The sequence below is a fragment of the Corylus avellana genome, chromosome 4 (assembly GCF_965113065.1).
Source record: "Corylus avellana chromosome 4, dhCorAvel1.hap1.2, whole genome shotgun sequence".
NCBI lineage: Eukaryota > Viridiplantae > Streptophyta > Magnoliopsida > Fagales > Betulaceae > Corylus > Corylus avellana.
This window is the reverse complement of record NC_142493.1, coordinates 289,200-313,418: the sequence shown is the minus strand read 5'-3', so window position 1 is coordinate 313,418 and position 24,219 is coordinate 289,200. Positions and strand designations below refer to the sequence as shown.

At 36.6% G+C, this 24,219-nt stretch overlaps 2 protein-coding genes across 2 annotated transcripts; both read left to right on the top strand.

Annotated features, from left to right (window-relative positions):
* The first annotated feature begins 214 nt into the window (after window positions 1–214).
* On the top strand, window positions 215–5,678 carry FRO7 (ferric reduction oxidase 7). The gene is made up of 9 exons (XM_059590545.2): window positions 215–809; window positions 940–1,036; window positions 1,108–1,305; window positions 1,784–2,018; window positions 3,604–3,931; window positions 4,017–4,293; window positions 4,387–4,642; window positions 4,758–5,187; window positions 5,271–5,678. The coding sequence occupies exons 1-9, from the start codon at window positions 584–586 to the stop codon at window positions 5,438–5,440; spliced, it is 2,217 nt and encodes a 738-aa protein (XP_059446528.1). The 5' UTR covers window positions 215–583; the 3' UTR covers window positions 5,441–5,678.
* A 9,786-nt stretch (window positions 5,679–15,464) lies between these two features.
* Window positions 15,465–22,244, top strand: LOC132178712 (ferric reduction oxidase 7, chloroplastic). The gene is made up of 9 exons (XM_059591230.2): window positions 15,465–15,735; window positions 15,819–15,924; window positions 16,043–16,234; window positions 16,425–16,659; window positions 17,902–18,229; window positions 18,312–18,585; window positions 19,037–19,292; window positions 19,391–19,823; window positions 21,847–22,244. The coding sequence occupies exons 1-9, from the start codon at window positions 15,489–15,491 to the stop codon at window positions 22,014–22,016; spliced, it is 2,241 nt and encodes a 746-aa protein (XP_059447213.2). The 5' UTR covers window positions 15,465–15,488; the 3' UTR covers window positions 22,017–22,244.
* The last annotated feature ends 1,975 nt before the right edge of the window (window positions 22,245–24,219 follow it).

Below are 24,219 nucleotides of genomic sequence, written 5' to 3'. Positions count from 1 at the left end.
GGAAAAAAAAAACAGAAAAGAAAAAAGGAGGGTATTCGTGTATATAGTCCAGGTTGTATTCGTGTATTTATGCCAATGAAGACGATGCATATCAAACAAATTTATTGAGAAAGCGAGAAGCAACCGAGGTCCACCACGTAGAAATTGAGTGGACCTTCTCGTTTTCTGTGTAACATCCATTTTCACAAAGAAGATGAGATTTCCTTGGACATAATTAATTCTTCTAACTATTTTGTGTTTTCTAACTTTTCTCCCTTCCCTTTCCATTTCCCTGTTATGTTGTCCCCTTGCACACCAATAAGGCTAGATCATAGATGGACGGTTTTTATGAATCCTGCTCGACATGGATATATCTGGTTGCTGAGAATTGTTTCAGATATTAGACAACAAAAACGTTAGTGGTTCAGAATTTGCGTTTCGTATAATTGACAGGATTCTCTACAGTAATGCTGGAAATGGATCCCACAAAACTATCGCCTTCCTTTCGACTCTTTCCTTATAAATGTGGCTTTTGCCCATTTGGTATTTGTGGGGAGATTGAGTTTGCAATAAGATATTTGAGGAAAAAGAAAATCTCCTGGCCATGGATGGACAATCTATTGATGAACCTCTTCTTTTGAGTCGAGGTGCTGGTTCTGTCAGGAAGACACCTCTCTTTGTGTCATGGGCCAAGTGGAGTCTCAAGTTTGTAATATGGGTCGTTTTCATAGCATGGGTTGCTCTTATTTTCCTGTTCCCTGCTCAATTTGTCAATCAAGTGTTCGAGAAATGGATTCAGGCCACCAGTGGTTCTGTTTTTGGGATTACAGGTTGGTCCCCTTTTATTTGTTTTCAACGCCTGATGTTTAATCGAATCACGCCTGATGAAGGTAATAAAACAAAACACCTGATGCTTAACTCAATTAATTGTATAATTCCCATGTCCCCAACCGCATGCAGGAAGCATATTCATGGTGTTCAGCGCCCCAATTCTTGTTATTGCGTTCCTTTCCGTAGCTTATCTTATCATCTCTGGGGAAGATCAGGAGCTCCATGAGTACGTATCACTGTGAAGTCTAGAGACCTTCTTGTGTTCTAATTTTCTGTGCTGACATCTTTTCCTTGTAGGAAGAAGGCTTCAAAACATCCAAGTTTCCGCTTGTGGACCTTCCCCGTTCTTGTGGATGGGCCATTTGGGGTTGTTTCTGCCACGGAATTTATTGGGATTCTCCTCTTTCTTCTCTTTGTTATCTGGGCTGTGTATGCGTATTCCATGCAGATACTCAGCTCTCTCTCTCAGTACCAGTTTTCTTTAAAACAGAAGAGGTACAATGTTTTTTCATATTCAACTTTTACCTTTTTCGTTGGCTATATATGTTCGGTTTTCTTTTTGTGAATTTCCAGTAATTACTTGTTCTTACATATTGAAGTGGCTCTTAAACAAGTCTCTTATACTGCTTCCTTGATACTCCTACTTCGATTTATGCATCCTCGCAGACATGGACCTACTTTCCTTTACTTGGCCTGATTAAAGTATATGTGTTTTTTTTTTTTTTTTTTCGTTTAATGAAGTGGAATTCCACTTCTTGAACTGAGGGTCACCATTTATTATTGTCTGTCGTTCACTTTTCCTTTTATTTCATTCTACTTTTTTGTATTTTAGTGTCACCATAAAACAAGTTGCATACGAGAAACTTAAGATCTTTACAATTGTCATCTAATCAGTACACTTTCCAAGTTCTTTTTCTTACAGTTTGAAGATTGGTTTCATTTGCTGAGAGTCCTTGTTTATTTGAATTTTCAGTTGTTATATTTTGGAAGTTCTGGGACTTCGCTTTGGTTCGATTGGATTATATTGCTTGGCATTTTTGTTTCTTCCGGTTGCAAGGGGATCGGTTCTTCTCCGCCTTATAGATATCCCTTTTGAGCACGCGACAAGATATCATGTATGGCTTGGACATCTCACAATGCTGCTGTTTACTCTCCATGGACTGTTCTATGTAATTGCATGGGCAATCGAGGGTAACCTCCTACAGGAAGTGAGTGTTAATGCTGTAATTCTTTTTCTTGTGTTTAGTCCCATTTATACTTATACATGTGTATTCTCTTTTGTGGATGTATTTATTTATTTGCTGCAAGAAGCTTACATCTATAATCACTGAAAATTGAATGATCCCCTTGAGTGGCAATATATAATCTTTCCAAAAGAAAAGGAATGCAGAGGGCAATAATTGAACGTTGGGAAGTAGGAATGACAAAATTAGAGAAGTAATTTAATAAAGCAAAGGATTTGAAGACATATAGTTTGGGTCCTGGGAAGTGTTTTGTGTGGTAGTAACAATTATTTCCTCTGTTTCACAATAGATGGAAGTTTAAAAATTATACATATTTTAATGACAATTGCTCTTTTTGAAATGCTCTAAGATGGGCAAAGGAAGGTGGGTTCAAATTTGAAAAAAGTTTGGTTCAAATTTAAGGATAAAATTGGAAGTTAAATGAATATGTTCTTTCATTTTTTAAAAACTTTCATCTAGTTTAGGACAATTCAAAAAGTGTCTATAATGGGACAGAGGGGGTATCACTTTTGTTAATGTGATTTGACCCCCCTTTGAAACTGATCCTTCTACTTTTTCTGTTGTCATTCACATTTCTATGGTTAAATCATTTTATCCATATCCAGTGCAAGGGTGGTAAAATACGGACTAGGTCAAGGGAAATTATTGAAATGGAGAGAGCTATTCTATGACAATCTAAGTTGGCTAAAGATTCACATAACGAATTTGGACCTTTAATGTTACTCTTGTCCGAGTAGGTAGCTAGAGTAGAAGCCTGATGAATGATGGACTATCTGAGTCTGAGGTGGGAGTTGTAACTTGATAATGGCTTCGTTCTTGAGAAGAAGTATCTGCTAGAAGTATGAGATGGTACACCATATTGGTTTTAGGATTGAAACATGGCTACTCAACCAGGAGACTTGTAAGGTCTTTTGACTATGGGGAACTAAAATATGAATATGTGGTGGCTTCGGAGCAGTCTTTCAATTGTATGGGTCATGAGTAGACAGATAACAAATAATTTCTTTTTGCCCCTACTAGTTAAGTGGCTTCTCTTGTATACTTTCTGTTTATATAGGCCGCCTTACGCTTTAATGATATCTCGATTATGTATAAAAAAATGATTATACAGATAAAAATGTCATATACAAAGACACTTAACCACTGGGCTAAAACATCCTCAAAATGAAAATAATGTTATGGTAAGCGGTTAAATAACTATAACAGTTCAACTTCTTGACAACTATATATATCCTTGAAGACTTTATGCAGAATAGAAATAAGATAAAAATGAACTTCGGTAAACCTTAATAGAATGGTAATGTGACAACAATACTCCTGATCCTTAGATGGATCATATTGATAGTCTTGCTTAGACCAATGCTAAGGCTTTCTGATGAGCTTTGCTGAATTGTATTATAGTAGACTTAACTTTGTAAACCTTCTCAATGTCCTAAAGCTCTGCTTTTTCTTCCTTTGTAGAATTTATTTAAAAAGACCTCAATGAAAAAGAGACATAGGGGCATATGATGATGATGAAGATACTTATGTCTTTAATTTCTTCATGCAGATATTGGAGTGGAAAGATATCGGTGTTGCTAATCTTGCAGGAGTTATTAGTCTTTCAGCTGGTCTATTGATGTGGCTGACATCACTTTATCCAGTGAGAAAGCACAAGTTTGAGCTGTTCTTCTACACCCACCAACTATATGTAGTCTTTGTTATCTTTTTAGCTTTGCATGTTGGTGATTTCATTTTCAGTATAGCTGCCGGAGGAATATTTCTTTTTATACTTGATCGCTTTCTGAGATTCTGCCAATCAAGAAGGACTGTTGATATAATTTCAGCCAAGTGTCTTCCTTGTGGAACCGTGGAATTGATCCTTTCAAAACCTGCAAGTAATAGTGGTTCCCCACAAATTTATAATTTTCTTGTTTATCTGCTGTCTCCATATCTATGACACTTTTTCTCTTGACAATGTAGATCTACAGTACAATGCCCTTAGTTTTGTTTTCCTTCAAGCTCGGGAATTATCTTGGCTACAGTGGCATCCTTTCAGTGTTTCATCTAGTCCTCTAGATGGTAAATACCACCTGTCTGTTCTTGTAAAGGTTCTCGGGGAATGGACAGCAAAGCTTAAAGAAAATATCTTGAATAGTTCTGAAGCTGAACTGCAGGAAGAGCTACATCTCCGGCCTCAAACAAAGATAACAGCTTCAGTTGAGGGGCCTTATGGGCATGGACTACCGTATCACTTGATGTATGCTCTCACTACTTTACTGTATATCCAACTTAATTTTTTATGGTTTATTATCTTTTCTAAGTGAACTGACTTCACCATCCTATTCTGTAGGTATGAAAACCTTATTTTAGTAGCAGGTGGCATTGGGATTTCACCATTTCTTGCAATCTTGAGTGACATTCTCCATCGTGTAAGAGAAGGAAAACCTTGTCTACCTCGAAACATCTTGCTTGTTTGGGCTGTGAAAAGATCAAACGAGCTTCCTCTTCTTTCTACAGTTGACATGGAGTCGATTTGTCCCTTTTTCTCTGATAAAATAAATCTTGAGATTCATATTTATGTCACACGGGAATCAGAACCTCCATTGGTTCGTTTACTTATACTATCAGAACCTAGTACTTTCCTTTTGTAAATTATTTCTTTTTTATTTTTTTTAAACATTATCTCATTAATTTGTGGCATTTAATGGTTGTTATCTGCAGGAAGAGGGTAAAATTCACAAGAATATGAACTCTTCTCCCTCCCCTATGCCGAATGGATGCAGTATGTCTGTTTTGGTTGGTACAGGAAATAATATATTTTCTGGACTTTATGTTATCTCATCTACACTGGGGTTTGTTATCTTAATTGGTTTACTGGATATTTTCTACATAAACCCTTTTGGTATATCTTCATGGTGGTACAAGGGTCTTCTTTTTGTAATCTGCATGCTTGCAAGTGTCTTTATATTTGGGGGTCTTGTGGTTGGTATATGGCATCTTTGGGGACGAAATGCAACCAGGGAGGAATGCGAGGATGATAGGATGAGGATGCTGCAGGATAATGAAACTGCAGCTCACAAGGACCAGTCAAGTCAGCAAAATCTTGCGAGTTCAACTAATACTTATTATGGTTCAAGGCCAGACTTCAAAGGCATGTCTTTGTAATGACGTTTAACCTTTTTGTTGTACTACAATAGAAGCTTTCTCAATCCCCTTTCCTTTGTCTTACTGCAGAAATTTTTGGGTACGTATCCGAGAAATGGGGCCGTGTTGATGCTGGTGTCATTGTGTGCGGTCCTCCACCTCTTCAGTCGAGTGTCGCTACAGAAATCAGGTCACTGAATGTTAGGAGACAACGCCGCCATCCAATCTTCCATTTCAACAGCCATAGTTTCGATCTGTAACATTCGTAATAAGTTGTATTAGCATATTTTAATTCTATTTCCTTAATAGGCTGTTCCCACCTTCGTTATCTTCCCCTTAATGTAGTCAGTTGGCTTAGAAGCCAAATATGCCCTATTGAAATGTATATTTGTAAGTACGCACACTTCTGTACAAATGTTTTTATGCATATGAGGTTTTCTTTAGAGGTGTATATAAAGAACAAAAGATGGCATATTAGAGCCTATGAGCCTATATATATATAGCCAAATATGCCCTGTGTATCTCACATACTTGCCAGTGTTCCCTGGTTGTTTCTACTGTTTACTGGTCTTTTTGTTGCTTTTCTGTTGTGCGTTGTGTTGTTTTTGTGTTTTGTGGGTTATTGTCTCCCTACTTTATATTGGTTTGAACCTTTAGTGAAGACTTTTGTAACTGATTTGGTGTTGGTACCTTTCTTCAACGGTTCTAAATTCGGACTCTAACAGTGTTTCTACTGTTTCAGTCTTCTTCTAGTAGTTGTCGTTGTTTACCAGTGGGGGTTTAGATAAATTTGCCTTAATCTGTGCTCTTTTTGCTTCTGTAACGGTTTTGTGTGGCCACTTGAGAGATTTGGGTAACTTGTTTGACCCATTTCCTACACATTGTAATTATTTTCGCATTGTTTTAGTTTGTTTTGGGTATATTGTTGAAAAGCTGACCCCTTTTTTTGTTTTTAGGATTATCCACTTCTTCTTTTCGGATCAAGAGTGGAAATAATAATTCACTGTAACCATTTTGTTATTCAATTGAAAAAAAAAAAAAAAAAAAAACGAGAGAAAACCATCTCAATGTCCTAAACCTTTTTTTTTTTTTTTTTTTTTTTAATTACCTTTGTAGAATTTATTTAAAAAGACCTCAATGAAAAGAGGCATAGGGTCATATGTAATGATGAACCTCCTATTGTCTTTAATTTTTTTTTCATGCAGATATTGAAATGGAAAGATACTGTTGCTAATCTTGTAGGAGTTATTAGTCTTTTAGCTGGTCTATTGAAGTTTGAGTTGTTCTTCTACGCCCACCAACTATATGTCGTCTTTGTTATCTTTTTGGCTTTGCATGTTGTGAATTCTTTTTCAGTATAGGTGCCGGAGGAATATTTCTTTCTATATATACTTGATCGCTGTCTGAGATTTTGCCAATCACGAAGGACTGTACGTACGTTGATATAATTTCAGCCAAGTGTCTTCCTTGTTGAAATGTGGAATTGATCATCATTTCAAAACCTGCGAGTAATAGTGATTCCTCACAAATTTATAATTTCCTTGTTTATCTGCTAGCTATCTCTATATCTGTGACACTTTTTTCTCTTGAAAATGTAGATCTACGGTACAATGCCCTTAGTTTTGTTTTCCTTCGAGCTGGGGAATTATCTTGGCTACTAGGGGTGTTAAGTGAGCAAGCCACTCGTGAGCGAGTTTAGGATCGGCTCGTATAAACTTGGCTGATGTTCGACTCGATTATTAAATGAAACGCTTTGTGAACTCAAATTTTGGTTCGAATATTAAACGAAACAAGTTCGGCTCGACTCGATTAGGCTCATGAGCAAGCTCGTATAAGCTCGTGTGTGTGTCTATATATATATAAACTAAGTAACAAATAATTAATTATAAATCTCATAATTATTAAAATTTGAAAATTGCATTTATATTTAAGCGTTAGAAAATGAAAAATTCTAAGGGAGAGAGAGAGAGCAATCATTAAAAAAACTCAGATTCAATTAAAGCAGACCCAAACGAAAGGAAGAAGAATCAAGCAAAAACTCTTGAGGGAGATTGCGAAAGACAGAAACTATTGAAGAATCAAACAGACCCAAACACTATCACTACCTATTTGGTGAGCGAGAGTGGGAAATGAGAGTTCATGTGGAAGATGCGCTATGATGAGTGAGGGAGATTGAGAGAAAGACATTGAAAAAATATTTTTTTGTAGGGGGTGTTGTCCCAATGCAGTCTGAATACAACCTATTAACTTACCCCGCATTGCTAAGAAAACATCAATTTCCAAGTTTGCTTATCTATAAAATGATGCATATCCCCTTTCTTTGAAACCAAGTGCCTTGTAGTATTGACTCAGGCTCCATACTCGACTAGCCATGCTAAGCAAATGCTTATATGTAAGCTGACTTCTTAAGCTGTTTAAGAGTATTTGAAGTTTAATTTTTTTTTTTTTTTTTTTTTTTTTTTTTTAAAAAAAAATTTAAATGTAAGAGCCAGGCTCGACTTATTATGAGCTCAAGCTTGATTTTTTTGGCTCGCCCTTGAGCTCAGCTCGAATAAAATTTAAACGAGCCAAGCCTGAACAAGGGAAACTCGCTCAAGTTCAGCTCGTTTACACCCCTATTGGCTATAGTGGCAACCTTTCAGCGTTTCATCTAGTACTCTAGATGGTAAATAACATCTCTCCCGCCAAAATACTCAAGGTGAATAGAATCAAAGAAAAATAGAGACTATGCCATATGGAAGAAGAACAGGATAGGAGAAAAGAAGAAGCAAGTAGATGAAGAAGAGAGGAATAGAAGTTCTTCATTAGCAAATAATCTCTTGAGGTTACAAGTAAAGGAAAGAAAGCTTATATACAAACTTCTAATCAAGCAACTGAAACTGTATATTAGCTTAACAACTTGAACTAATAATCAACTTTGAACTAACTAAACTAACTGACTTACAAACTGAAAAAGTTAGTTTATTTAGTTTATACACGTGCTAATACTCCCCCTCAAGATGGATGTGGAGGATGATAAATATCCTTTACAAACATCTTGGACAATAATTTGTAAAAATCCTTGAAACCAAGGCTTTTAGTGAAGATATCTGCTAGTTGATTTTGGGAAGTAACATGAAGAGTTCGAATGAGTCCAAGTTGTATATTCTCACGAACTAGATGGCAGTCAATTTCAATATGCTTGGTCTTTTCATGATAGACCGAACTTGCAGCAATATGGACGGTGGATTGATTGTCACAAAACAAAAGAGCAGCCTGTGTATGAGGTATTCTGAAATCCTTAAGAAGAGAAGTCAGCCACATCAATTCACAGCATGTGGAAGCTAAAGCTCGATATTCTGCCTCAACAGATGATCTTGATACTGTCTGCTGCTTCTTTGATTTCCAAGACACAAGTGAATCACCAATAAACACACAAAAACCAGTTATAGGTCTTCGGGTATCTAAACAACTTGCTCAATCTGAGTTTGAAAAAGCCTTAAGGTGAAAATTTGACTTGACAGAGAAAATAAGGGCTTGAGTAGGAGAATTTTTCAAGTATCTCAGGACTTGATGAGCAGCTTCCAGATGAGGTTGTTGTGGTTTGTCCATAAACTGACTCAATATGTGAACTGAGAAAGCTAAGTTAGGCCTTGTAATTGTCAAATAAAGCAGCCTGCCAACCAACCGTCTGTAGCTTGTGGAATCTGAAAGGAGATCACCTTCATCCTTTGAGAGTTTTAGATTTTGTTCCATAGGAAATTTAATAGGTTTAGAAGCCAATAAACCTGAATCCTCTAGGATTAAGAGGGCATACTTTCTTTGGCAAACAGAAAGTGAGGCTCCTGTAGACCTAGCAATCTCAAGACCAAGAAAGTACTTCAAAGACCCTAAATCTTTCAACTTAAATATGTCATTCAAAAGGGTAATGAAAGAGGACACTGCCTTGGATCATTGCTAGCAATAGTTACATCATCAACATAAACCAACAAAGCAATAAAAGAAAATCCTTTGAGTCGAGTGAAGAAGGAGTAATCTGCCTTGGACTGAATAAAGCCAAGCTCAACCAATGCAGTTGAAAATTTTGAAAATCATTTCTTAGAGGCTTGCTTCAATCCATACAAAGATTTAGTTAACCTACAAATCTTTGTCGCCCCCCTTAGTGCCAAAACCAGGAGACATAGACATGTACACTTCTTCATCTAAATCCCCATGTAAGAATGCCTTGTTCACATCTAATTGATGCAAAACTCAATTCTTTCCAGCTGCAAGTGCTAAGAAACATCTAACAGTAGTCATCTTAGCAATAGGTGAAAAAGTCTCATGAAAATCCAACCCTTCACATTGAGTGTATCCTTTAGCTACCAACCTAGTCTTGTACCTTTCAATGCTTCCATCAAATTTGTACTTCACCTTATATACCCATTTGCAGCCAATGGGATGTTTATCAGAAGGCAAATCAGTTACTACCCAAGTTTTATTTTCCTCCAAAGCTTTAATCTCAGCTTTCATAGCCTTACACCAAATTGGATTTTTAACAGCTTGATGATAAAACTTAGGCTCAGGTTGAGATGAAATGGAAAGACAAAAATGCTTATGAGAAGAAGACAGGTTATCATAGGAAATGAAAGAGGACAATGCATAAGGTTTACCTGAGTTACCAACATTTGCAGCCAATTGAGGTGAACAAGCAAAGACCAATTTACAATGATAATCTTGCAAGTAACTAGGTTTATGTTTGATCCTATCTGACCTTCTAAGAATAGGAGAAGATGCTGAATTAGGAACTTGGAAATTGGTATCTGCAGAAAGAGAAAATGAGTCTTCTGCAGAATCAGAATGTGAAATTGTTTCTGGAGAAGGAGAAGATGGAATTTTTGCTGATTTAGATTGAGAAGGTGAAATGGTTTCTGCAGAGGGAAGAAAAGGAATTTCTACAGAATTGTGGTTTTGTGAGTGAACAATAGGATGTTGTTGGATGTTTGTTGGCATAGAATCAGAAAACTTTGTGTAAGGAGGCATTGGAAAAGGAATGGATGAGGAAACACTATCATGCATATGCATTGAAGATGAAGAATGATCTACAAAAGAAGCATAAGGAAATATAGTTTCATGAAATATGGCATTTCAAGAAATAAGAACAGATTGAGTATGAAGATTATAAAATTTATGTCCTTTCATGCCATATGGATAACCTATGAAAATGCAAGGTATAGCTCTTGGATCAAACTTTGTTCTATTTCTAGACAAAGTTGAAACATAAGCTAAACATCCAAACACTTTGAGGTGTGAATAAGATGGTATAGCAGAAAATAAGAGTTAATGTGAAGATTTATTGGATAGAAGAGGCGTTGGAATCCTATTGATTATATGAGCTGCAGTTAAAACACAATCTACCAAAAAAGGTAAAGGAAGATTGGATTGAAATCTTAAAGATCTAGCTACATTCAAAAGATGTTGATGTTTTCTTTCAACTACATAATTTTGTTGTGGAGTTTCTACACAACTTAGTTGATGAATAATGCCTTGGGCAAAAATAAATCTCTCATGTGAAATTTAGTGCCATTATCTATTCTAATACATTTGATTTTAGTTTGGAACTGAGTTTGAACCATATTAGAAAAAGATTGGATTATTGAAGAAGTTTGTGACTTATGTTGTATCAAATGGACCCAAGTGAACCGTGTGTAATCATCTACAATAGTGAGAAAAAATATGGATCCATTGATAGAATTGGTGGCCATAGGACCTCATACATCACAATGAAGTAAATCAAAAGCAGAATTTGAAATTGAACTACTAACATGAAATGGTAATTTGTGTTGTTTAGCAAATGGGCAAATTGGACAAACAAAATCTTGTTTACAAGAAATAGAAGGAACAATGGATTGTATCAACATTATTCTAGACTAAGAAGGATGCCCCAATCTGTAATGCCACAGATCACATGAGGGGTCCTTTATTGAATTAAAAGACAGATGTTTGAAAAAAGAAGGAATACAAGGAACTAAAACAGATGCATTGACTGAAACCTTGTTTGGTTGCTTCAGATAGAATAAACCAGCCACTTCTTCACCCACCCCAATCGTTCTCCAATTGTGTAAACTCTATATAAAACAATATCCAACAAGAAATATAAGGCAATGATGTAAGGATTTTATGAGTTTACTAGATGAAATCAAATTGAAAGTGAAAGAAGGAATACACAAAACTCCAGTTATTGTAAGAGTTTCTGATATGGTAACAGTCCCAATGTGTGTGACGGAAAACTATTGAACCATTAGGCAGTTTAACATGAGTGGATATAGCAGCAGTGATGGTTGTAAACATATATGAACAACTGATCATTTGATCAGTTGCTCCAATATCTATAATCCAAGAATGGCTTTTCTGATTTGAATGAGAGGCTATATTGACATAAGCAGAAAAAACAGAATGTTTAGGATTGAGTATACATGAATTACCAACAACAGAGTTGGCAAATGATTGAGGGTATTAGTGCTGATTTAGTAAATTCATCAGTTGTTGACATTGAGCAGAAATCATGGACAACTAAGGATTGCTCAACGGAGGACTGTTCAACTGAGGAGAATCATTTAACTGAAAGGAATTGCTCAACTGAGGAGCATGGGAATGAGGACCACTAAGGTCAGTTCCTTGCATCTGCACTTGATTTGCTGAATGTGACACTGCTGTTTCGAGTGAACTTAAAACCAGGTGGATATCCATGAACTTTGTAGCATTTTTCAACAGTATGACCTACTACTCCACAATGAGAACACATGGGACGGTCTTTCTTATAGTTTTGCTTAAAAAACCTAGGCCTTGGTGAAGTTTTGGTGATGTATGCAACAGGTTCATGATGAATTGAAGAAGAAGGTTTGGATAAGAATGATTTAGTCATTAGGGTAGAAGAAGTATCATGACTAATAAGACTCACACAGATTTCCCTCTGTTTTTCTTCTTGAGTGATAAGAGAAAAAAAAACCTTATTAATTGAAGGAAGAGGAGATGTTAATAGAATCTGAGCTCTAACAGCAAAAAAATAGTCATTTAAACCCATCAAAAACTGTAAGACACGTTCTTGACTAAAGAGGTCAAGAATGGATTGCATACGACCACAATGACAACAATTGTATATAGAGATGGGCCTGTAATTATTTTATTCTTTCCAAAGAGTTTTGATGCGAGAATAGTACTGACTTACAATGGAATTCCCTTAAACAACCACTGAAATATCTTTTTGCAACTGAAAAACTAGAGGATCATTCCTTTGAGAATATCTATCTTTGAGGTCCAGCCACATATCTTCAGAAGAAGTGATGTAAATCACAGTAGGATAGATTTCTTTGGAAATGGAGTTTAAAATCCATGAAACTACAAGATCATTACAATGAACCCATGCATTGTAATAACTCTCAAAGATGGATGGTTTTGGCAGTGAACCATCAATGAAGCACAACTTGCTCTTTGCACTGAAAGCAACAAGCATAGCACGGCTCCAAGTGCTATAATTTTCTCCTGTTAGTGACTGAGGAATCAGCAAAAGTCTAGGATTATCACCACTTTGAAGAAAGAGGGGACTGGATGGATCAATAGTACGAGTGGTTTCAAAAGGAATAAAGAAGGAATTGTTAGAAAGATTATGGTTGTGTGGTTGATTTTCTACCATTGAAGCAGAAAAAATAGGGAAATGTTTGGTGAAAAATCAGGCGGAATGTTTGGATGAGCGGAAGAGGGTGAATGATCTGCCATTGAAGATGAACCAGAATATGCAGAGAAATCACAATTTGTGATTATGGCTCTGATACCATGTCAAAATACTCAAGGTGAACAGAATCAAAAGAAAACAGAGACTATGCTATATGGAAGAAGAGCAAAGTAGGAGAAAAGAAGAAGCAAGTAGATGAAGAAGAGAAGAAGAGAAGTTCTTCGTTAGCAAATAATCTCGTGAGGTTACAAGTAAAGGAAAGAAAGCTTATATACAAGCTTCTAATCAAGCAACTGAAACTGTATATCAGCTTAACAACTTGAACTAATAATCAACTTTGAACTAACTAAACTAACATACTTACAAACTGAAAAAAGTTAGTTTATTTAGTTTGTACACGTGCTAATATCTCCATTCCCATAAATTAAGGGTCTCAGGGAATGGACAACAAAGCTTAAAGAAAATATCTTGAGTAGTAGTTCTGAAACAAAGATAACAGCTTCAGTTGAGGGGCCTTACGGGCATGGATTACCGTATCACTTGATGTATGCTCTCACTACTTTACTGGATATCCAACTTAATTTTTTATGGTTAATTTATTGTCTTTTCTAAGTGAGCTGACTTCTGTAGGTCTGAAAACCTTATTTTAGTAACAGGTGGCATTATATTGGGATTTCACCATTTCTTGCTATCTTGAGTGATATTCTACATTGTGCAAGAGAAGGAAAACCTTGTCTACCTCGTAACATCTTGCTTGTTAGGGCTGTACGTGAAAAGATCAAACCAGCTTCCTCTTCTTAATTTCTACAGTTAACCACCATTGATCTATTGGCACAATGCCTCTTTGTGTTCAGCTTTTGTATCAATATATTGAAAAAATTAAAAAAAAAAACTACATAAACACACCTGCAACACAGACACCTTACAGCTTTTCTAAACCATTTGGTTAGGGGTGTACAAGCAGGGTCGTTTATTAACCGCTAGTCGCTAAATAATCTCTAACAGCCCACAGCTAGCTCATGACCGTCAGAAATCCTTTGCTGCCATTTGTCTATTGAGTTCGCGTCTTGATATTGGCTGTCTTCAATATCTGATGGAGGGCCACAAATTGAGAATACTCGCTTCAATAAATCCATCCTTCATAGACCTGACATATATAGATGAATGCAGGCTTAAAGAAATTCTGGAGAATCGGGAGGAAACTCGAGTACCCCCAGTCCAAACTGTTAGAAGAGAAAAGATAGAACAGTTTTTGGACGGTTATATAGAGCATTATTTAATTTTTTATTTTATTTTAAATACTCAGTTTTTAGAGCATTCCCATAGCCTCACTATTTTAGCAATTAACTTTCACTATTTTATTTAAATATTATTTTTTTAAAAAATTTGTTTATTCTTTTTCTAACTTTTAAAGGAGAATAAAGAAATTATTTTTTATTAAATTAGCGAGTGAACAATACTCATTATACTCACCTTTTTTTTTTCCCATCAAATTGAAGGGGCATATCAAAATGAGAGTTTTTAAGTATTTTCACCAAATTATCTCACAAAAATAACCAAAACATAGTTTTGGTGTGGCTTCTAATAGTGCTCTTGGATCCGGGGTGAGCATCTCTCTCTTGGGATTGATGTTCCTACAAAATAGAGAAAAAAGTCATAGTAGATCGATGACCATTCAAAGGACGGAGACACTCCGCTGGTTAAGTTAGCATGAGAGAGCGCCCCTTTTGTATGATGACCCTTGTCACGTGGCAGGTTGAAAGCCATCTGATTATTTAATGTAGTTGGCTGTTTTCATGGGAATGTGACTCTCTCCGTTTTAAAGGAATGGAGAGGAATCACTTAGTACAATATAAGAGGGAAAAAATTTTGCCGCAAAATGGTCCTTTTAATTTTTTAAAGACAATTTTGCCCTCTTATTGTGCTTAACCGGTTCCTCTCGAAATGGAGAGAATCCTCTTAAGGTTTTCGTTCGGGTTTATGTTAAATGGTTTTTATTTCTGGGCCGTATGCTGAGGGGGGCAGATACTTGGGTTACTAGGTCCAGTGCGATAGCCATATCCCAAAAATTTTTGACCTTTTTGTTTATAAGCTCTCTCTCAATACCCTTTTCTTCGTCTTACCTCATAAACTCGTGGGTACGTATCCTAAAATAATTTTGCCGCTTTTGGATGCCAAGAAAATTCGTTGGGAGCACCGGGAGTCATAAAAACAAAGCAGAAGAAGCCTTTGACCCTTTGTTTACCAGCTACTTTTCAACTTCCGCCGTACGCCCCCACTGCCTCATTTTGATTCCTCGTAATCTGTGGCTACAACAGTGCGCAAAGAAAATCCGATGGCTCTCTAGATAACCCAGTGTAGATGAGGAGGAATTAGGTGAGGAGTTACAAGAGTGCGCAAAGAAAATCAGATAGCTCTCTAGATAGTCCAGTGTTGTATTATATTATATATGGAGGAATGATACTTGGAGATGAGGAGGAATTAGGTGAGGAGTTTGAAATACAGGTGAAGTGAATCGATAAGAAAATGAGGGGGAATGGCCGTATGTCCAACAATAAGATTTTATTCTCACTCCCAGTCCCGGAACAACCTCGGGTTCTTGCTGATTCCTGGTCTCCATGGCCGTGGACGAGTTATACTCTGCTCAACAACCTCTTCTTCTTTCCAATGGAGCTCATGATAACAAGAAGAATGTCAAGATACGGGGCTTCTTCGTCTCATTGGCTAAATGGGCTCTCAAATTTACTATGTGGGTTGTATTCGTTGCCTGGGTTGCTCTCTTTTTTCTGGTTCCTACAGACTTCGGGAGCGCCCTATATGATGACTGGGTTGATGCTACCAGTGGAACGCTGTTTGGGGAGACAGGTGCTTCTTTAGCATTTTAAATTCAAACTCATCATCGCATTAATGCTTAATGGTCTCAAAAGTTTGACACTCTGAATTTTCAGGGAGCGTCTTGCTGTTATACAGCGGCCCCATTGCAATTATTGTTTTCCTTGCTGTCCCATATCTTCTTATCTCTGGGGAAGAGCAACATGAAGAACTGCTGCAAGAGTATGTGATTTTTATGCACTTACGTGTTCTCATTCTGTTTTGTTACTTATATACCAGATTACGATGATAACTGCAACGTAAATGTATTGCCCATGATATATTTGTTACTTATCCGCAGGAAGAGGCCTCCAAGATTCCGATTGTGGACTTTTCCCGTTCTGGTGGATGGACCATTTGGGGTTGTTTCCGCTGCCGAGTTGATTGGGATAATCCTCTTTGTTGTGTTTGTTCTCTGGGCTGTTTATTCCTATACTGTAGTGAACTTTGAAATTTTACCTAGCTATGGTGATTTGACCCTCAAAGAAAAGAGGTATGCCATTTTGTTGGTTTTGGTTTTGTTTATTTGTATAGGTTTATAATAGATAATCACATGCTTTAATGGTCCTTGGACGATGTTTCCCGTGCTCGATATTTGAAACTTTTGGAATGAATGAGAATACGGATGGTCCATAATTCATCAGCTGTATTTCCATTCTAATATGATTTTTTCCACTTTTCAGGGTCTTTATGTTGCAAATGTCAGCATATTCCTTTGGCTTGATTTCTTTATCTTGCTTGGCCTTTCTCTTTCTCCCCATCACCAGGGGATCAATTCTTCTCCGCCTTATTGATATACCTTTTGAGCATGCCACCAGATATCATATATGGTTGGGAAATCTCACAATGTTCCTCCTTACTCTTCATGGACTTTGCTATATGATTGTATGGGCAATAAGGGGCATCATACCATCTGAAGTGAGCGTTCAAATTCTTTCTTGCGTTTACACATACAAAATGTGTACATATGAATGTTTTTATTTGTATATTTCTCAAATTAATCTATTTATAAACCCTGTAATTGCAAAACATTGTTTAGACAACTTTATGACGCATTTGATGAAAGCTAAATAAAATATACTTGGTTATAAGGAAGAACAAAAATTATGACTGATATTCCTCCCACCACATTATCTCCATGAAAATTCACTCACATGCTTTTTCCTACTTTTCTTAGACCTTTTTAGTCCTTAAGTACTTATTATGGATATTTTAGTATCAACTACATGACACCGATGTCACCAAAACTTTGATGTTATGTTTTGGAAAAAGACCATCGTTATGAAAATGTACACATGGCAAAAAGGTTTCAACAATCCATTGAGATATGTATGCTACTTCTTTGTTTTCCAAGAAAATTGGATCATTATAAAGGGGTGGGATGGCGATTTGCAATTCTTTCTACTTCTAGGGGTATAATGATTTTTTTAATGAATTTCTAAGGGTATAAATGATCTACAAAAGAATGTAAGAATATTATTTGCATATCTGTTGTTGTAGAAGTGCAGATTAGTTTCTTATTATTTAATGAGCTTCCTGTGTTGGTCCCAAATCTTTCTGACCTGCCATTAGCTTTGCTAGGGTAGAACTGCCTGGGTAAGGGTTAGTGGCAATAATAAGTCCTGCTTGTAGAAATATGAATAACCCCTCGATGAAAAAATGAAATCAACTAGCAACTACATCGGTGCCTTGATTTGGGGGGCATTGGCCATGGGAAAATGTTTACAGTAACCAGAGTGATCGTAGAAAAATAAAATAAAATGCCATTAATGGTCGGCTGGATTGTTTTGGCATGTTTATGCATGTTCTACAGGTTCGATTTTAGTTTTTTTTTCTTTATAAATTTAGTGCTTCTTTTCACACTCATTGACAAATATTCAATGTGGTTGATTGGATTGTTTTAGCTTGTCATAGATCATACTGTAGGGAGAGAAGACTGAACACCATCCCCCATCTCTCTCCCCCCCCCCCCAGTGGTGATTTGATCATTGAACACCACAAAAAGAAAAGACGAACTGACATTGAAGTTTCTTCAACAAAATGCTTTTGTTTCTTGTTGTCCTCTTCTTTTATTAAATATGCAATCTACCTACATTGTAAGAATTCAATGGAAGAGAACAAAAGTATTTTCTCCTAACTTTATTTTCTTTCTCCATGAAGATTATCGAGTGGAAAAGTGATGGTGGTGCGAACTTTGCTGGGGTTATCTGCTATGTATTTGGTCTGTTGATCTGGGTGACTACACTACCTCCTGTGAGAAAGCGATATTTTGAGCTTTTCTTCTACACACATCAGCTCTACATACTTTTTGTCATCTTCTTGGCCTTGCATATTGGTGATACCAATTTTAGCAAAGCTGCTGGAGGAATATTTCTATTCATGCTTGATCGCTTTCTGAGGTTCTGCCAGTCACGGAAGATAGTCAATGTAATTTCAACAACCAGCTTTCCGTGTGGAACCGTGAAATTGGTTCTTTCCAAACCTGGAAGTAAGATTGGTTCCAAAATCTATCATTTTTTTGTGTTTCTTTTTCAGCCAAAAACTATAGAGCTTCCTCTTTCACCATGTAGACGTGCCATACAATGCCCTCAGTTTCATCTTCCTCCGAGTGCGGGAATTATCTTGGCTGCAATGGCATCCTTTCAGTGTTTCATCAAGTCCTTTGGATGGCAAAAATCATCTTTCGGTCCTTATAAAGACTGTCGGGGACTGGACAACAAAGCTAAGTGGACAAGTCTCAGATATCGCTGACGAATCTCAACTAGAGCTACCTGTCCAACCTCGTTCTCAGATTATGGCTTCTGTAGAGGGGCCTTATGGGCATGAATCACCATACCACTTGATGTATGTACTCTTTTCTTTATACACATATGTATGTGCGACAATGATGGATAGTTAAGTCTCTGTTTAAATAGATAATCTTTTCACATGGAAAAAAAAGAAAGGAAAAAGTGTTTTATTTTCTTTCTTTTGGGTAAAATTTTCATCCCACAACCATGGGAAAATGCATAGAATAGTGACATAACATTTAAGGCTTAGTTTTCTGTAACAGCAGTAGACTTTCCTAAATTATAAATGCACCGCAAGTTGGAATTTTACATTAAATAAAGTTCTCTCTTGGGAAGTTGTGATTGATGGTCATGTTCTGTTTGTGTGGTTTTGGTTGGCACATTCTGCGTCTCCCAGAGTACACCCCGCCTATGGACTGGGGATTTTGCTAAGTTATCAAATGTTTGTTCTTTCATATGTACCATCTGTTTTTCAACAGACTAACTTGACATTTTTATCCTCTTAGGTATGAAAAGCTTATATTGGTTGCAGGAGGCAGTGGGATCTCCCCATTCTTAGCTATATTGAGTGATATTATCCATCTTTCTAAGGAGAAAAAACCTTGTCTACCAAGACATGTTTTACTTGTTTGGGCCGTAAAAGGATCAAATGAGCTTTCTATTTTTTCTGCAATTGGCATGGAGTCAATCTGTCCATTTTCCACTGATGAATTGAATATTGAAATTCAAACTTATGTGACGCAAGAATCAGAGCCTTCATTGGTACGTTTTGTTGTCTTCTGTTTCTTAGATGATCTATACTTTATTGTTCTCACATTTAATATTACCTCTTCATTGCATTTGACTGTTGCTAACCACAGGAGGAGGGTAATCTTCACGAGCCTGCAAGCCCTTCACTTCTCTCAATCGCCAAGGGAGGGAGCATGTCAGTTTTGGTTGGTACTGGAAATAAGATATGGGTTGGAAGTTATGTTATCCTATCTACAATTGGCTTTGTTATCTCTTTGGGTTTGTTAGACATCTGTTACATAAATCCTTTCAGTATATCATATTGGTGGTACAAAGGCCTTCTGTTTGTAGCATGCATGGTTATAAGTACTTTCATCTTTGGGGGCCTTGTGGTTGGTTTATGGTGTCTTTGGGAAAAAAGGACCATAGCCAGGGAAGAAGTTCAGGAAGATGGGGAAAAGATTGACATGATGCAGCATAATGCAGCGACAGACAAGAACTTATGCCAGGAAACGCTTGCTAATTCATATTCTGTTCGGTATGGTTGCAGACCAGACTTCAGAGGTACGTCTCCATTTATCTATGACAAAATGTACCCAATACTTGAATAAGAAATAGGTTTCACTTGATATATAAATTATATATATATATTTTAATATGCTTCTTCAAGAATCCATGTTAGAATGAGGGCGCCAGCCTACCAAATAAAAATAAATAACATTACATATTTTTTTTTTTTTACTTTTTTTTTTTTTTTGTCTAACTGCCAATGGGCTTGAAAAATTAAAAAAAAAAAAAAAAAAAAATCTAGATTCTCATGTTTGGAAGAGCAGTTTCTCTCCAAATTTTAGCTCAAAGGTAAATGCATATAAAAGGTTTAGGGTTTAGTACAAAACAAGTAAGAGTGGTTTTGGATGAATGAAGCTGCATTAATTTGTGATGCTCTCACGGGGTAAATGAGAATCCAACCATTAAACGGCAATGGTACATCTGTCTCTAAAATAATAGGGGTTAATGAGAAGAAAATTAGATAGGAAGAAGAATAGGGGAATTTAATTCATTAACTAAGGTGTTTAGTTGTTTAAACTTTTCCTTTGATACTATTTATATAGATTTTAGATATCATTGCTACACAGGGCAATGCCCTCTAATGCTTCGTACTAGCTTGGAGTATACATATATGTTTTTCATGCTTATATTGTGAATATCATGAAACTGACATTTTCCTCGGTGCTTTGATGTATAAAAAATTGTAAACTGTTGCAAAATCTTCTATATAAAGCTAATAAAAATCTTCTATATCATTAAACATTTGATATGTTACGGCTCTAAAATCTGCCTCAGTGAAAACCTTCCTTTTATAAAAAAATAAAAAATAAAAAGTTCTTGTTCCCTCTCATTATTGAAAATCATCTTCAGTTGATCATTTTGGTCCTCACACAATACTGGATTTCCAAGATATATGAGCTGCCTTTTGTCTCAACGTATTCGTCGGCCACTAATCAATCGAAAAAGTAACTTACACTCTTACATGTCATATGAACCATGGCTTTAGAATTAACTTAAGTAGTGGAGTTTGCCACCACATGCTGTTCTATCTAAAGTTACAAAAGTTTCACTCAAAGAGGCACAGTAGAACTAGTGGAGTCTTGCCAGAAAACTAGGGAAAAAATTAAAATAAAAGTGGACTTCTTATTGGAATGAGTATCCTGTGAGCTATGTTTGGGAAGAGCCAGGCTCGGCAGTGTAGCTGGAACGGCACTGTTCCAGCTACAGTGCCAACTGACACGTGGTAGCAGAAATTGATTTTTTATCTTAATTTTTTTTTTAAAATCAAAATATTAAAAAAAAAAAAAAAAAAAAAAGGTGGGGGGAACGCTGGGGTGGTTCCAGCCACCCCCTGGCCGATCTGGGGGTGGTCGAACCACCCCCATGGCCAAGGGGGTGGTCCGGCCACCCCCTTGGTCAAAAAAAAAAAAAAAAAAAAGGGGAACCGGTGCATTTGGGGGTGGCTGGACCACCCCCAAGGGGCTGGGGGTGGTCCGGCCACCCCCAAATGCACCGGTTCCCTTTTTTTTTTTTTTTTTTTTTTTTTTTTTTTTTTTTTTTTTTTCCGGCCACCCCCTTGGCCACGGGGGTGGTTCGACCACCCCCAGATCGGCCAGGGGGTGGCTCCAGCCACCCCCTTGGCCAAAAATGGGGTGGTCCAAGGGGTGGCTGGAACCACCCCAGCGTTTCCCCCCCCCCCCCCCCCCTTTTTTTTTCCTTTAATATTTTGATTTAAAAAAAAAAAATTAAGATAAAAAATTAATTTCTTCTGCCACGTGTCAGTTGGCACTGTAGTTGGAACAGTGCCGTTCCAGCTATAGTGCCGGGCCTGGCTCTTCCCAAACATAGCTATGATAACCTAGAAATTCTTGATCGCTCAATGGATTTAAAATAAGTCTATGGTATTGCTGTCTTAATGTATAAAGAATCTGCTTTTACATCAAAACCTGATATTCGGGCTTGAAATTTGGTATATGTGATCTGTTTTACCGGACAATACGTGTTTTCTTGACTCCATATTTATATTTGTTTCTTGCAGAAATTTTTGGTTCAGTATCAGATGGTTGGGGCCATGTTGATGTGGGTGTCATTGTGTGCGGTCCCCCAACTCTTCAGTCAAGTGTTGCTAAAGAGTGTAGGTTGCAGAATCTGAAAAGAAGAAAGAATGGCCCGATCTTCCATTTCAACAGCCATAGTTTTAATTTGTAGGGTCATCATCTCTTGGCATGTTCGTAGGCCTAGTAATTTTTGAACTTTTATGACTCAATGGTTTGTCTCTGCTGACAACCATAATTTCCTGTTCTCTTTCACACTTACCATATGCGGGGCAGTTGGCTACTGCCAGGTTTTGCATGCTTGATGTTAAATGATATGCTAAAATTTTCAATGTAAAAATCAATTCATATATTCATTTTACTTGCTCCTGATTTATTATCATGTATAAGTCACACATTGGTCATTCTTTTGCTTAGGAAATGATAAGCCCTAATTACTTAATTGGTAGATAGATGGGTTTATGGTAGCTGGTTTATGATATGCTTGGGATATCATAATGGATTTAATTTAATGAACAGATTTATTGTTATGTTTAACAAAGCTATATGACAAAATGTGTTTATCGGAAGAGCTTTAATATGTTTCCTTTTCTCACTTGATAATTATCCTAAAAAAGGCCCAAAAATAAAAGAACATAGTTGAAGAGGGACAAGTAGGAGGAGACAGTTTTCTCCAAAGAGGACCAATAAGGCGCAATACACTTTTTATTAGGGAAAATTACAGTTTACCCCCTTAAAGTTGACAGCGTTTTTCAATTCGAACATTAAAGTTTTAATTTTTGCAATCTACCCTCACAAAATTTCAATTTTTTTTCAATTTGACCAATATTATCCCCAAATTTCCATATTGCCCCTGATTTTTTATTTTTTATGAAAAGAAAAATTTGGGGGTGCAAAAATGGCTAGATGGGCAAAGAAGTGGCTATGGCCACCATGAATTTTTTTTTTTTTTTTAATAAAAAATAAAAATTAGGGGCAATATGGGAAGTTTTGAATACAATTGGTGAAATTGCAAAAATTTTGAACTTTGGGGGGTACAGTGAACTGCAAGAATTGAAACTTTGATGTTCGAATTGAAAAATGTTGTCAATTTTAAGGGGGTAAACTGTAATTTTCCCCTTTTTATTAAGTCCCGCTTCCAAATAACTCCCCTAGCCTAAGATAAACTGTCAACTACAAAAACTTACAATTGTTATCTAGTATTTTTAATAAATAAATAAATCAGATGTAACATTTGAAAGAAGCAACTGCCCAAAAGAATCAAAGCAAATTTTGTCAAGGCATATTCATGGTCTGAATTATTCAATCTTTATTTTATAGTATATATAGGCATTATTTATCAGTGTACATGTATCAGCATGATTGTATGAGCATCATCATACATGGGATCACGTAATTGCATACTAATTTCTTGATAATTGTATTTTGGCCAATGAGCAAATCTTAAAGGGGAAAAAAAATAAAAATAAAAAGTAATTGATTTGCAGAGGAACAGATATTATGACTTCTTTAATGAATAATATTAAAGGAAAAATGTGGAAAGCAGTTGGTAGAATGAATATAGAAATGATAGGGAATAATTAAAAAAAAAAAAGGGTTGTTGCGGTGTAATACGTGTAATTATAAGGTGGTTGATTTGTATGGAAAGAAGAGTTAAGAGAATTGTAGTAGTATTTGATTTGTTTATTGTTGATCCATTGTGAATGTGAAAGGGAGACTTGTGTTTTCAAGTGCGAGATGGAGAGCTCAGCAGGTGATCCTGGCTCCGACGTTCGTCCAACTTGGAGTTGGAGCACAGCTCATACACGACACATGATACATATGATCCGAGTCCAGAGTTGGGATTAAAAAATCAAATGAAAAGTGGATGGCAATATATCATGGGGATGGGGGTATCTTTGAGTGTCGGCAAGGCAAACCTTCGTAGTTTCAAGTTTGGTTGGAAGGGTAACAAAGGAAATCTGTCTAATGTCTTGAGAGAGAGAGAGAGAGAGAGGTTGGGGTGTCTTAATCTTTTGGTAAGGTGAGGGTAGTAGTAAATTTCAGCCTAGGAACCGGGTTGCTTTCCAGCGTCGATTCTGGCTTGCTTAAATTTGAAACTTTTTATTTATTTTTTATTTTTTTCCTTCTTCTCTGAAATAGCAATCAGCAACCGACACATAAAAATCAGATGATAATTAGAAAGTGATGAAAGGTTAGACAGAGTGTCTTTGTCGATTAGTGGAGTGGTCAGTGTCATCAACCAAAAATTTAATAAAAAAGAATACCCCCAAACCCAAACCCACATGATATTCGAGTCATATTAATCATGGAATTACCCGCATAATTGTTGACTCCCACCCTCACCCAGTCACCCA